This window comes from Palaemon carinicauda, chromosome 27, assembly GCF_036898095.1.
Source record: "Palaemon carinicauda isolate YSFRI2023 chromosome 27, ASM3689809v2, whole genome shotgun sequence".
Taxonomy (NCBI): domain Eukaryota; kingdom Metazoa; phylum Arthropoda; class Malacostraca; order Decapoda; family Palaemonidae; genus Palaemon; species Palaemon carinicauda.
In genome coordinates, this window is record NC_090751.1 from 24,956,267 (window position 1) to 24,971,266 (window position 15,000).

Genomic DNA, 15,000 nt, shown 5'->3' on the forward strand with positions numbered 1-15,000 from the left:
TTGTGATGCGCTTGTGCCGCGTCACGTTCCCTGCGTGCTGATGTGCCACATTTATAGTCTCCCTCCCTCCCCCCCCATAATCCCGGCTGACAGCGTTGCCACGTCTCCTCCGCCGCAGGCTATTCACGAGGCTGTTTGGACAAGTCTAATTAAAACACCCTTGGGACCGACTTTATCGTTTATCAGCTTTATCTCGCCACCAATAAAGTAGCAATAGATCTTCTAGCGTGAGCCACGCCGAACGAAAATACCGAAATAGTCTCTAGAAGTGATAAGAACCGGCGCTATCTGCTGTGTTCGTTTATAACGGGGTTGAGTTTTTACGGGTGTGTGTGTGTGTGTGTGTGTGTGCCGTCAGCAGTATCAGTTATGTATATGTTTGGATTGTTTCCCTTCTATGCTCAACCATGACTTTGGCCAAGGGCAAGAACACTCGAGTCTTCTTTCATTACGATGACTTTTAAACATTTCTTGTTTAAGTCTAAGATCAGACTCGACCAGAGAACATAGTTGTCAGGGAACTTGGTAATAAAGAAAATTTCTTTAGAAATCTCTCACACGCTGGAAGTGTTCCAACATTCTCTCTCTCTCTCTCTCTCTCTCTCTCTCTCTCTCTCTCTCTCTTCTATTTTCGTTAATATTTCCCCCTCTCTCGAATAAGTATTTTTGTGTCGTTTGTTACTGACATTTTTCGTCCCTAGTATATCAATCAGTAGCATTCTTTTCCATCCATTGTTTATCCTCCACATCATTTATATCTCCGAAGAATTCCTATAACGATTTCTTATTAATTAAAATTCCTCAATAAAAACAAAATCCCCAGATCGAATAAAGCCTTTATCCCTTTTCGTCCGATTTCCATTTATGAAAGATTTATCTATTTTATTTTTTTTTTATTTCAAGACCTACTTAAGAGCTCCAACTCCCTGTCTTTACTTCTACAGCTTCGGGAATGCATTCACCCATGACCTCTGTTGTTATAACGGAAAGTTGATATGCATGTAGAAATCCATTTATCCTCTCTTCCTGGACAAGTTCGCTTTCACTCTCACTCTCTAGGGAGCGTAATTACAAACAAACAAACACACACAAGCATACATATACAGTATATATATATATATATATATATAGGTGCTACTATAGCGTGAGGTCTACCACACTATAGCGTGAGATCTACCTCCCGTTAGCACAATAGCGTGAGGTCTACTGCTGAATTATTCGTCCCTCATAGATAAAACACATTTCATAAATTTGTTTAAGCAATAAACAATGTAAGCGTGCGTATCTTAGAAATGACTTAAATAGATCATTGGATTTCTAATAACATTACAAAACAGGTATAAAGGTCAAAATAAACATGTTATCCTATATTTCCATACATTTATTCTACCGATACACTCTTCGTACATCAGACATGTTATCATAATTTCCATACATTAATTCTAGCGATACACTCTTCGTACATCAACCAGGTTATCATATATTTCCATACATTTATTCTAGCGATACACTCTTCGTACATCAGACATGTTATCATAATTTCCATACATTAATTCTAGCGATACACTCTTCGTACATCAACCAGGTTATCATATATTTCCATACATTTATTCTAGCGATACACTCTTCGTACATCAGACATGTTATCATAATTTCCATACATTAATTCTAGCGATACACTCTTCGTACATCTTCTAAGAATGACACAAATAGATCATTGGAGTGTTTTTCTCATCACCTTCCAGCAAAAATGATCAAGATGAGACCTGAACAGCTGACGGCCAACACCTCTCGGCACATGTTGAACCAGTCAGTTACAGTATTGGCAGATTTTCCTGTGAGAGTCGTAACTGTGGACATTGGTATATCCAATACAAAGAGAAATATTAATTCTAATATTTCACAAAGGCTTAGGTTGCAGTGGAGTTTGTTGTTCATGTTCGTATAATGGAAATTGATTTCCTGTACGAACAGACCGTGTAGTTTGACAACCCTTTCGAGGGCAACGTAACACAGGCTTGAATTCTCCTCCTCTCTTACGGTTTCTTTTTGCCTGCATAACAGAACCACATTTATGGCATGGATCTGCTTCTTGAACTGTATCCAAGAGATTGTGCTCTCTTTTAGGCCGAGGGAAAAACCGATTTAGGAGCTCCATTTGCTTCATTTTATATGGGCAGGTCACGTGGACAGTTCACATGTTCGATGGATTTGGGCAGTTCACATGTTCGATGGTTAGGTGCGGGGCTCTGGGAGTCGTGGGACGCTGGTCACGCAGTAGACCTCACCCTCCACCTGGGTAGGCAACATATGGCTGTAGACCTCACGCTATAGTAGCACCCATATATATATATATATATATATATAGATATAGATATATATATATATATATACTGTATAGTATGCACATAAGTCAAAGGAACACGTGATACTCATATGCAATAAAACATGGAAAAAATATGAATCCTGACAATATTCTTTTATATATATATATATATATATATACCCCAAAAATTCCAGCCATTTCTTGTACACTGCAGGACAAATGCCTCAGACATGTCAATTCATGAATGTGGTTTGGCCAAATTCATCACTACGCTGCCCAATGAAAATTGATGATGGTGGGAGATTTTCGTCTCAACGCTCACAGTAAACCAACCCAGTATGGGTGGCCCTGATTAGCACAGCTTTGCTGATCATGGAGAAACTCAAATTCTTTCACCACGATAAGGTCTCCCCACTCAAAAAGGAATATATATACACACACACACACACACACATGGTTCTAGGGCAATGCCCAGTACCAGTGCCATGCGGACAACTTCCAGGCGCACAATTTACATGCTTAATTAATTTGTTTCTTATAAAATATTATTCCTAAAAAAAAATGCTACTTTACAAATTACTTGTTTTGATATGAGTAGTTTAAATAACTGGTCTTAAGCAAAAATCTTGCTTAGAAATCTCAGCTGAGTTAGAGGAAATGTTATTATACAAAATAGAGCCTTTCGTTAATATTCTGTCGAGTGTTTTTAGGCAAAATGCTAATTCGTGAGTTTAGGCAATACTTTAGTACTTCACGAGTTCCATGAATTGTATTTTACACTTCCATAATCCTGGTAGTGAAAATTTTTACCTATTGTCTACAGCCCTTAGCAAGGGCTTCCACCAATAAAAGTGAGCTGCAAAAGATATTATTATTATTATTATTATTACTAGCCAAGCTATAACCCTAGTTAGAAGAGCAAGATGCTATAAGCCTAAGGGCTCCAAAAGGAAAAAATAGCCCAGTGAAGAAAGGAAACAAGGAAATAAATAAACAATATAAGTAATGAAAAATTGAAATTAAATATTTAAAAAAAAACATTAACAATAATAAAAGATAATTTATATATAACTATAAAAACTTATGTCAGCATGTTCAACATAAACACATTTGATGGTCTGCAGTACAACAACAAGAAATGCAGCCGTTTATAGTTCACAGCAGAACAAAGGCATCAGACATGTTCTTATTCATGTCTGAGGTTCGACCTGTTTCCATCACCACGCTAGCCACTGAAAATCAGTAATGGTGGGAGACTTCTGTCAGATAGCTTACAGCAAACCAACCTAGTATAGGCGCCTGACTATAGCTTGGCTGACCATGACGATACACAAACCCTCTCACCACGTTAAGGATACAACAGTGACACATCTGTAATTTACTGGGAGTGAGCAAAGAGGAAACCAAACTCTAAGGCACGAATATACACAAAATCAAAACTTAAACAATTTCTTTATTAAATTTTACAAATGTTCAATTTAAAAACCACACATTCAGAATCACTTCCATGAAATTACCAAATTGCAAAAAAATAAACAATTACAAATAGAATAAAATAAATTTCTTTTCCTCTAACATTTTCATTTTAATTGTAATTTTAACTGAAACTATGAATTCTCTACAGCTTCTGTACCATGGCCTTCCACTGTTGTACGTTCTTGCAATAGCTGAGGTGAGGGATGTAGAGTCGAAGCTGATGATGTAGAAGCTGAAGACTCAGGTAGTCTTCCAAATGATTGTTTGTCAATGAGCATCTGCATTTCATATTTCTGTACTGTGGCAAATATTTCAGATTTGGCTACATTCAAATAATAAGGGGTTAAAGTTTTCAGAGTTGGAGCAATGGCTACTAGAAATGCGTCAACAGGGTGTGGTGAGGTGGAGGCAGTGTGATTTTCTTGTTTACTGATCAAGTGCGCCATTAATTTTGCAGAAGCTTTTTGTTGAGGTGCAACTTTCTTCTTTGATTTTCCTACTGATGACTTAACTTTAGCTTCAAAAGTAGGCTTTGGTGAGGGCAATGGTTGTGTCTGCAAATCTTCATGTAGGCCATCTTTCGAGATGTTTTCTTCTTCCTCCTGTTGTTCTACAACATCGTTGTGATTGTCTCCTTCCTGTTCCTCACTTGCGATATTCCCCTTGGTTTCCCTTTCTTGCATGTATTTCTTTAAAAAGCTTAATTGTTCCGAAAATTTATACAGTTTAATTTTCTTTGCACTTTGCCCACTCTTAGTTGAAGTCTTCTTTATAAATTTTCTGTAATTGTCCCTTATATTGTTCCATCTGCTTTTACATGATGAACCTGAAAAACAAAAGTTTTAATATATGTTAAATTTCCTTCTTTCAGGCACCTAGCTACGGGGGATTCCTTAAGGACAATTTCGTTCAGCTACCGCTTGGGGCATAGCACAGTGTACAAAATTGTCATGGACACATGCAGGATAATAACAGACAATCTTATAAGCGAAGTACTACCAAAACCTTCAACAGAAATGTGGAAATCCATTGCTAATAACTTTTCAACACTTTGGAATTTTCCTAACTGCTTGGGAGCTTTGAACGGCAAATATTTTACCATTCAGGCTTCCCCAAATAGCAGTTCTCTGTACTTTACCTATAAGACATTTTCAATTGTCTTGGCGCTTGTTGATGCACATTACAATTTCATCACAATTAATGTTGGTGCATATGGAAAAAAGCAGTGATGGTGGAATTTTTGCAAATTCTGGTCTAGGCAAAGCACTACAGGGAGGCACATTATCAGTACCAGGAAATGTTGCATTGCCAGGCACAAATACTAAGGCTCCCTATGTAATGGTGGGTGATGAAGCCTTCCCTCTAGAAAGTTATTTGATGCTACCATATCCTGGGCAAGATTTGGATAATTCTAGGCGTGTCTTTAATTATAGACTGTCTCGTGCCAGAAGAGTTGAAAATACGTTTGGCATTTTGTCTCAAAAATTTAGAATATGTAACCGAAGAATTCAAGCAAAACCAGAAAATGTTGATCACATGATACTTTCAATGTGTGTTCTGCATAATTTCATTAGAAAATATGATGTAGAAACACACCTATATGATGTAAATGCAACAGTGGCTAAAACAGCAGAATAAAGACTTGAAAATCTGCCTCTGCAGGGTGGAAATGCAACAAGAGATGCGTTAACTGTAAGAGAGTTGTACAAAGATTACTTTAATTCAGAGGTTGGATATGTGCCATGGCAGTTTTCATGACTGCAGATTCGAAAATGAAAGTCAGAGAAGAGTTATAAAAGACCTAGCAAAAGTAAACCTGACATTTAGTGAGACTACAAAATTAAGAATATATTAAATACATCAATAAAAAAAGGGATGTGAGGTGTTGTAGTGTGGCATGAGGTGTGGTGTGGTGTGGTCTGATGTGGTGTTGTGGTGAGGAATAAGGTGTGGTGCGGTGTGGTCTGATGTGAGGCGTTGTTGAATGAGGTGTGGTGTGGTCTGATGTGAGGTGTTGTGGTGAGGAATGAGGTGAGGTGTGGTGTGGTGTAGTGTGGTGTGGTCTGATGTGAGGTTTTGTGGTGAGGAATGAGATGTGGTGTAGTGTGGTGTGGTGAGGTCTGATGCGAGGTGTTGTGGTGAGGAATGAGGTGTGGTGTAGTGTGGTGTGGTCTGATGTGAGGTGTTGTGGTGAGGAATGAGGTGTGGTGTAGTGTGGTGTGGTCTGATGTGAGGTGTTGTGGTGAGGAATGAGGTGTGGTGTAGTGTGGTGGGGTCTGATGTGAGGTGTTGTGGTGAGGAATGAGGTGTGGTGTAGTGTGGTGTGGTCTGATGTGAGGTGCTGTGGTGAGGAATGAGGTGTGGTGTAGTGTGGTGTGGTCTGATGTGAGGTGTTGTGGTGAGGAACGAAGTGTAGTGGGGTGTGGTGTGGTCTGATGTGAGGTGTTGGGGTGAGGAATGAGGTGTGGTGTAGTGTGGTGTGGTGTGGTGAGGTGTTGTGGTGAGGAATGAGGTGTGGTGTAGTGTGGTGTGGTGTGGTCTGATGTGAGGTGTTGTTGTGAGGAATGAGATGTGGTGTAGTGTGGTGTCGTGTGGTCTGATGTGAGGTGTTGTGGTGTGGTCTGATGTGAGGTGTTGTGGTGAGGAATGAGGTGTGGTGTAGTGTGGTGTGGTCTGATGTGAGGTGTTGTGGTGAGGAATGAGGTGTGGTGTAGTGTGGTGTGGTCTGATGTGAGGTGTTTTGGTGAGGAATGAGGAGTGGTGTAGTGTGGTGTGGTCTGATGTGAGGTGTTGTGGTGAGGAATGAGGTGTGGTGTAGTGTGGTGTGATCTGATGTGAGGTGTTGTGGTGAGGAATGAGATGTGGTGTAGTGTGGTGTGGTGAGGTCTGATGTGAGGTGTTGTGGTGAGGAATGAGGTGTGGTGTAGTGTGGTGTGGTCTGATGTGAGGTGTTGTGGTGAGGAATGAGGTGTGGTGTAGTGTGGTGTGGTCTGATGTGAGGTGTTGTGAAGTGTGGTGTGGTCTGATGTGAGGTGTTGTGGTGAGGAACGAGGTGTGGTGTGGTGTGGTGTGGTGTAGTGTGGTGGGGTGTGGTCTGATGTGAGGTGTTGTGGTGAGGAATGAGGTGTGGTGTAGTGTGGTGTGGTCTGATGTGAGGTGTTGTGGTGAGGAATGAGATGTGGTGTAGTGTGGTGTGGTGTTGTGGTGAGGAATGAGGTGTGGTGTAGTGTGGTGTGGTCTGATGTGAGGTGTTGTGGTGAGGACTGAGGTGTGGTGTAGTATGGTGTGGTCTGATGTGAGGTATTGTGGTGAGGAATGAGGTGTGGTGTAGTGTGGTGTGGTCTGATGTGAGGTGTTGTGGTGAGGAATGAGGTGTGGTGTAGTGTGGTGTGGTCTGATGTGAGGTGTTGTGGTGAGGAATGAGGTGTAGTGTGGTGTGGTGTAGTGTGGTGTGGTCTGATGTGAGGTGTTATGGTGAGGAATGAGATGTGGTGTAGTGTGGTGTGGTCTGATGTGAGGTGTTGTGGTGAGGAATGAGGTGTGGTGTAGTGTGGTGTGGTCTGATGTGAGGTGTTGTGGTGAGGAATGAGGTGTGTAGTGTGGTGTGGTCTGATGTGAGGTGTTGTGGTGAGGAATGAGGTGTGGTGTAGTGTGGTGTGGTCTGATGTGAGGTGTTGTGGTGAGGAATGAGGTGTGGTGTAGTGTGGTGTGGTCTGATGTGAGGTGTTGTGGTGAGGAATGAGGTGTGGTGTAGTGTGGTGTGGTCTGATGTGAGGTGGTGTGGTGAGGAATGAGATGTGGTGTAGTGTGGTGTGGTGTGGTCTGATGTGAGGTGTTGTGGTGAGGAATGAGGTGTGGTGTGGTGTGGTGTGGTGTAGTGTGGTCTGATGTGAGGTGTTGTGGTGAGGAATGACATGTGGTGTAGTGTGGTGTGGTGTGGTCTGATGTGAGGTGTTGTGGTGAGGTGTGGTGTGGTGTAGTGTGGTGTGGTCTGATGTGAGGTGTTGTGGTGAGGTGTGGTGTGGTGTGGTGTAGTGTGGTGTGGTCTGATGTGAGGTGTTGTGGTGAGGTGTGGTGTGGTGTAGTGTGGTGTGGTCTGATGTGAGGTGTTGTGGTGAGGAATGAGGTGTGGTGTAGTGTGGTGTGGTGTGGTCTGATGTGAGGTGTTGTGGTGAGGAATGAGATGTGGTGTAGTGTGGTGTGGTGTGGTCTGATGTGAGGTGTTGTGGTGAGGAATGAGGTGTGGTGTAGTGTGGTGTGGTCTGATGTGAGATGTTTTGGTGAGGAATGAGGTGTGGTGTAGTGTGGTGTGGTCTGATGTGAGGTGTTGTGGTGAGGAATGAGGTGTGGTGTGGTCTGATGTGAGGTGTTGTGGAGAGGAATGAGGTGTGGTGTAGTGTGGTGTGGTGTGGTCTGATGTTAGGTGTTGTGGTGAGGAATGAGGTGTGGTGTAGTGTGGTGTGGTCTGATGTGAGGTGTTGTGGTGAGGAATGAGGTTTGGTGTAGTGTGGTGTGGTCTGATGTGAGGTGTTGTGGTGAGGAATGAGGTGTGGTGTAGTGTGGTGTGGTCTGATGTGAGGTGTTGTGGTGAGGAACGAGGTGTGGTGTGGTGTAGTGTGGTGTGGTCTGATGTGAGGTGTTGTGGTGAGGAATGAGGTGTGGTGTAGTGTGGTGTGGTCTGATGTGAGGTGTTGTGGTGAGGAATGAGATGTGGTGTAGTGTGGTGTGGTGAGGTCTGATGTGAGGTGTTGTGGTGAGGAATGAGGTGTGGTGTAGTGTGGTGTGGTCTGATGTGAGGTGTTGTGGTGAGGAATGAGGTGTGGTGTAGTGTGGTGTGGTCTGATGTGAGGTGTTGTGAAGTGTGGTGTGGTCTGATGTGAGGTGTTGTGGTGAGGAACGAGGTGTGGTGTGGTGTGGTGTGGTGTAGTGTGGTGGGGTGTGGTCTGATGTGAGGTGTTGTGGTGAGGTGTTGTGGTGAGGAATGAGGTGTGGTGTAGTGTGGTGTGGTCTGATGTGAGGTGTTGTGGTGAGGAATGAGATGTGGTGTAGTGTGGTGTGGTGTAGTCTGATGTGAGGTGTTGTGGTGAGGAATGAGGTGTGGTGTAGCGTGGTGTGGTCTGATGTGAGGTGTTGTGGTGAGGACTGAGGTGTGGTGTAGTATGGTGTGGTCTGATGTGAGGTATTGTGGTGAGGAATGAGGTGTGGTGTAGTGTGGTGTGGTCTGATGTGAGGTGTTGTGGTGAGGAATGAGGTGTGGTGTAGTGTGGTGTGGTGTGGTCTGATGTGAGGTGTTGTGGTGAGGAATGAGGTGTAGTGTGGTGTGGTGTAGTGTGGTGTGGTCTGATGTGAGGTGTTATGGTGAGGAATGAGATGTGGTGTAGTGTGGTGTGGTCTGATGTGAGGTGTTGTGGTGAGGAATGAGGTGTGGTGTAGTGTGGTGTGGTCTGATGTGAGGTGTTGTGGTGAGGAATGAGGTGTGGTGTAGTGTGGTGTGGTCTGATGTGAGGTGTTGTGGTGAGGAATGAGGTGTGGTGTAGTGTGGTGTGGTCTGATGTGAGGTGTTGTGGTGAGGAATGAGGTGTGGTGTAGTGTGGTGTGGTCTGATGTGAGGTGTTGTGGTGAGGAATGAGGTGTGGTGTAGTGTGGTGTGGTCTGATGTGAGGTGGTGTGGTGAGGAATGAGATGTGGTGTAGTGTGGTGTGGTGTGGTCTGATGTGAGGTGTTGTGGTGAGGAATGAGGTGTGGTGTGGTGTGGTGTGGTGTAGTGTGGTCTGATGTGAGGTGTTGTGGTGAGGAATGACATGTGGTGTAGTGTGGTGTGGTGTGGTCTGATGTGAGGTGTTGTGGTGAGGTGTGGTGTGGTGTAGTGTGGTGTGGTCTGATGTGAGGTGTTGTGGTGAGGTGTGGTGTGGTGTGGTGTAGTGTGGTGTGGTCTGATGTGAGGTGTTGTGGTGAGGTGTGGTGTGGTGTAGTGTGGTGTGGTCTGATGTGAGGTGTTGTGGTGAGGAATGAGGTGTGGTGTAGTGTGGTGTGGTGTGGTCTGATGTGAGGTGTTGTGGTGAGGAATGAGATGTGGTGTAGTGTGGTGTGGTGTGGTCTGATGTGAGGTGTTGTGGTGAGGAATGAGGTGTGGTGTAGTGTGGTGTGGTCTGATGTGAGATGTTTTGGTGAGGAATGAGGTGTGGTGTAGTGTGGTGTGGTCTGATGTGAGGTGTTGTGGTGAGGAATGAGGTGTGGTGTGGTCTGATGTGAGGTGTTGTGGAGAGGAATGAGGTGTGGTGTAGTGTGGTGTGGTGTGGTCTGATGTTAGGTGTTGTGGTGAGGAATGAGGTGTGGTGTAGTGTGGTGTGGTCTGATGTGAGGTGTTGTGGTGAGGAATGAGGTTTGGTGTAGTGTGGTGTGGTCTGATGTGAGGTGTTGTGGTGAGGAATGAGGTGTGGTGTAGTGTGGTGTGGTCTGATGTGAGGTGTTGTGGTGAGGAACGAGGTGTGGTGTGGTGTAGTGTGGTGTGGTGTGGTGTGGTCTGATGTGAGGTGTTGTGGTGAGGAATGAGGTGTGGTGTAGTGTGGTGTGGTCTGATGTGAGGTGTTGTGGTGAGGAATGAGATGTGGTGTAGTGTGGTGTGGTGTGGTCTGATGTGAGGTGTTGTGGTGAGGAATGGGGTGTGGTGTGGTCTGATGTGAGGTGTTGTGGTGAGGAATGAGGTGTGGTGTAGTGTGGTGTGGTCTGATGTGAGGTGTTGTGGTGAGGACTGAGGTGTGGTGTAGTGTGGTGTGGTCTGATGTGAGGTGTTGTGGTGAGGAATGAGGTGTGGTGTAGTGAGGTGTGGTGTGGTCTGATGTGAGGTGTTGTGGTGAGGAATGAGGTGAGGTGTGGTGTGGTGTACTGTGGTGTGGTCTGATGTGAGGTGTTATGGTGAGGAATGAGATGTGGTGTAGTGTGGTGTGGTGTGGTCTGATGTGAGGTGTTGTGGTGAGGAATGAGGTGTGGTGTAGTGTGGTGTGGTCTGATGTGAGGTGTTGTGGTGAGGAATGAGGTGTTTGTGTAGTGTGGTGTGGTATGATGTGAGGTGTTGTGGTGAGGAATGAGGTGTTTGTGTAGTGTGGTGTGGTCTGATGTGAGGTGTTGTGGTGAGGAATGAGGTGTTTGTGTAGTGTGGTGTGGTCTGATGTGAGGTGTTGTGGTGAGGAATGAGGTGTGGTGTAGTGTGGTGTGGTCTGATGTGAGGTGTTGTGGTGAGGAATGAGGTGTGGTGTAGTGTGGTGTGGTCTGATGTGAGGTGTTGTGGTGAGGAATGAGGTGTGGTGTAGTGTGGTGTGGTCTGATGTGAGGTGTTGTGGTGAGGAATGAGGTGTGGTGTAGTGTGGTGTGGTCTGATGTGAGGTGTTGTGGTGAGGAAAGAGATGTGGTGTAGTGTGGTGTGGTGTGGTCTGATGTGAGGTATTGTGGTGAGGTGTGGTGTGGTGTGGTGATGTGTAGTGTGGTGTGGTCTGATGTGAGGTGTTGTGGTGAGGAATGAGATGTGGTGTAGTGTGGTGTGGTGTGGTCTGATGTGAGGTGTTATGGTGAGGAATGAGATGTGGTGTAGTGTGGTGTGGTGTGGTCTGATGTGAGGTGTTGTGGTGAGGAATGAGATGTGGTGTAGTGTAGTGTGGTGTGGTCTGATGTGAGGTGTTATGGTGAGGAATGAGATGTGGTGTAGTGTGGTGTGGTGTGGTCTGATGTGAGGTGTTGTGGTGAGGAATGAGGTGTGGTGTGGTGTGGTGTGGTGTGATGTGAGGTGTTGTGGTGAGGAATGAGATGTGGTGTAGTGTGGTGTGGTGTGGTTTGATGTGAGGTGTTGTGGTGAGGAATGAGGTGTGGTGTGGTGTGGTGTGGTGTGATGGTGAGGAATGAGATGTGGTGTAGTGTGGTGTGGTGTGGTCTGATGTGAGGTGTTGTGGTGAGGAATGAGATGTGGTGTAGTGTGGTGTGGTGTGGTCTGATGTGAGGTGTTGTGGTGAGGTGTGGTGTGGTGTGGTGATGTGTAGTGTGGTGTGGTCTGATGTGAGGTGTTGTGGTGAGGAATGAGATGTGGTGTAGTGTGGTGTGGTGTGGTCTGATGTGAGGTGTTATGGTGAGGAATGAGATGTGGTGTAGTGTGGTGTGGTGTGGTCTGATGTGAGGTGTTGTGGTGAGGAATGAGATGTGGTGTATTGTAGTGTGGTGTGGTCTGATGTGAGGTGTTATGGTGAGGAATGAGATGTGGTGTAGTGTGGTGTGGTGTGGTCTGATGTGAGGTGTTGTGGTGAGGAATGAGGTGTGGTGTGGTGTGGTGTGGTGTGATGTGGTGAGGAATGAGATGTGGTGTAGTGTGGTGTGGTGTGGTCTGATGTGAGGTGTTATGGTGAGGAATGAGATGTGGTGTAGTGTGGTGTGGTGTGGTCTGATGTGAGGTGTTGTGGTGAGGAATGAGGTGTGGTGTAGTGTGGTGTGGTGTGGTCTGATGTGAGGTGTTGTGGTGAGGAATGAGGTGTGGTGTAGTGTGGTGTGGTGTGGTCTGATGTGAGGTGTTGTGGTGAGGAATGAGGTGTGGTGTAGTGTGGTGTGGTGTGGTCTGATGTGAGGTGTTGTGGTGAGGAATGGGGTGTGGTGTAGTGTGGTGTGGTCTGATGTGAGGTGTTGTGGTGAGGAATGAGGTGTGGTGTGGTGTGATGTGAGGTGTTGTGGTGAGGAATGAGGTGTGGTGTGGTGTGGTCTGATGTGAGGTGTTGTGGTGAGGAATGAGGTGTGGTGTGGTGTAGTCTGATGTGAGGTGTTGTGGTGAGGAATGAGGTGTGGTGTGGTGTGGTCTGATGTGAGGTGTTGTGGTGAGGAATGAGGTGTGGTGTAGTGTGGTGTGGTGTGGTCTGATGTGAGGTGTTGTGGTGAGGAATGAGGTGTGGTGTAGTGTGGTGTGGTCTGATGTGAGGTGTTGTGGTGAGGAATGAGGTGTGGTGTGGTCTGATGTGAGGTGTTGTGGTGAGGAATGAGGTGTGGTGTGGTGTGGTCTGATGTGAGATGTTGTGGTGAGGAATGAGGTGTGGTGTAGTGTGGTGTGGTGTGGTCTGATGTGAGGTGTTGTGGTGAGGAATGAGGTGTGGTGTAGTGTGGTGTGGTCTGATGTGAGGTGTTGCGGTGAGGAATGAGGTGTGGTGTGATATATCAACTTCATTAATGAAAAAGAGTACTTACCATCTACTTTCATTACATCTCCTATTTTTTTCCATATGTTTTGCTTAAATCTACAATCCATATATTTTGGTTGTGCCACATCGTACAGAACCAGATGGTTTCGTACTAATTCAATTAGTAGTTCGTCATCCATTTTCTTGGCTCAGAACACTCGTCCGGCGTCCGTGAAAACTTGAAAAATATCGGTGGCGACGATACTCGGCTTCACGGAACGGAGACGTAATGGTCACTGAGTCTGAGACTGAGACTGAGAGTCAAAACACTGAACTGCGTCGGACGTGTTTTTTTTTTTTTTTCACTGACACTGACGCACTGAGCGGACGCGGCACTGATACGTCACTGATGTGTGTGAATCGACCTTTAAGAGTTCTCTTGCTTGAGGGTACGCTCGAGCACAACATGCTATCTTATTTCTCTCCCTCTTGTTTTCTTAAAGATTTTATAGTTTATATAGGAAATATTTAATTTTATGTTCTTAAAATATTTTATTTTTCATTGTTTCCTTTCTTCACAGGGCTATTTTCCCTGTTGGAGCCCCTGGGCTTATAGCACCCTGCTTTTCAAACTAGGGTTGCAATTAATAATAATAATAATAATATCAACGAACGTAATCATGAAGTACCTAAAAGTATAGTAGATGCCAAGAGTGGTTATAAAGCTAAAAGATTTTGCCTCTAAAGCTCTACAAGACTGTTAGTTGCAAGCAGTTTGTCGCCGTTGGACAGTTACCTTTCTACGTACCCTTATTATTATTATCATTATTATTATTATTATTATTATTATTACTTGCTAAGATACAACCCCAGCTGGATAAGCAGGATGCTATAAGCCCAAGGGCTCCAACACGGAAAATAGCTTAGTGAGGAAAGGAAAAAATAAAATACTTTAAGAGCAGTAACAACATTAAAATAAATATTTCCTATATAAACTATAAAATGTTTTTAAAAAACTTTATAAAAACTTATAACTTGAATATTCTTAGTTATATAATATATTCTTTATATTAAATGTAATATCATTGAAATATGTTTTTCTACACCAATCGTGATATTTCTGCATTACTTTTTTCATATGTAATATGTTTTAGAACGAATAACTGCAATAAAATTACAAAATTAGTAAACCGTTTTTCTGACTGAAACAGTCATTAAACCATTTCGCATACCGTAACAATAATTTATCTATTTCCTTCGTTTCATCTATTATGTTTTCGAACCAATGGCAACTGTCCGCCTGGAAGTTGTCCGGATGGAAATTGTTCACCAGGAAATTATCCGCACCACTAATACACACACACACACACACACACACACACACACACACACATATATATATATATATACATATATATATATATATATATATATATATATATATATATATATATATATATATATATATATATATACACCCACACACACACACACACACACACACATATATATATATATATATATATATATATATATATATATATATATATATATATATATATATATATATAAACTTGCACTTCATTATATAGGGGTGTTGGGTAGGATACGGCTAAAGGGGAAGATATGGTAATTATAAAGCAGCCAGGTCACTATATTATCAGCCGGATGGCGAAACATTCTTTACCAATATTGTTTTTATTAATGTAATGTACAAGTAAAGCTATTGGTCAACATTTACAACATACAATGATGATCATTGTTTTCCATTTAATTAATATTTTTTTTTTATAGCAAAGCAGTGCAGACTTCGTAGCATAAAGCTTACCTGAGCGTGTCTACTTGTTCAAACTGACTTAAGAATTATATTTTTATAGTATGGCGGTAACGTACTTTTTTTTTTTTTTTTGTAGATCCAGTCAAGGTGTTCATGTTGGCCTTTTCCGACCAAAAAGGTCAAATTTGGCCTTTTCCGACCAAAAAGGTCAAATTTGGCCTTTTTTGACCAAAAAGGTCAAATTTGGCCTTTTTTAAAAAAAAATTGGTTGGCCA

The 15,000-nt window shown here is 43.6% G+C and overlaps 2 protein-coding genes across 2 annotated transcripts; both read right to left on the minus strand.

Annotated features, from left to right (window-relative positions):
* Nucleotides 1-3,865: 3,865 nt before the first annotated feature.
* Nucleotides 3,866-13,238, minus strand: LOC137621136 (uncharacterized). Its single transcript, XM_068351567.1, has 2 exons — nt 13,016-13,238; nt 3,866-4,628 (listed from the first exon to the last, which is right to left on the minus strand). Exons 1-2 carry the CDS (start codon nt 13,146-13,148, stop codon nt 3,934-3,936), a joined length of 828 nt encoding a protein of 275 aa, XP_068207668.1. The 5' UTR covers nt 13,149-13,238; the 3' UTR covers nt 3,866-3,933.
* LOC137620444 (uncharacterized) lies at nt 5,663-9,774 on the minus strand (the record flags this gene model as incomplete). The annotated part of the gene is made up of 3 exons (XM_068350603.1): nt 5,663-5,974; nt 7,726-7,776; nt 9,682-9,774. Coding segments are annotated over 3 exons (456 nt in total), but the record flags the coding sequence as incomplete, so codon positions are not given.
* Nucleotides 13,239-15,000: the final 1,762 nt, after the last annotated feature.

Excerpts from the sequence above, each read along its gene's own strand:
- LOC137621136 (XM_068351567.1), bottom strand. The coding sequence starts at position 13,148 with ATGGATGACGAACTACTAATTGAATTAGTACGAAACCATCTGGTTCTG. Across the intron at positions 4,629-13,015 it reads AGATGTAATGAAAGTAGATG|GTTCATCATGTAAAAGCAGA; the intron begins GTAAGTACTCTT and ends TTTGTTTTTCAG.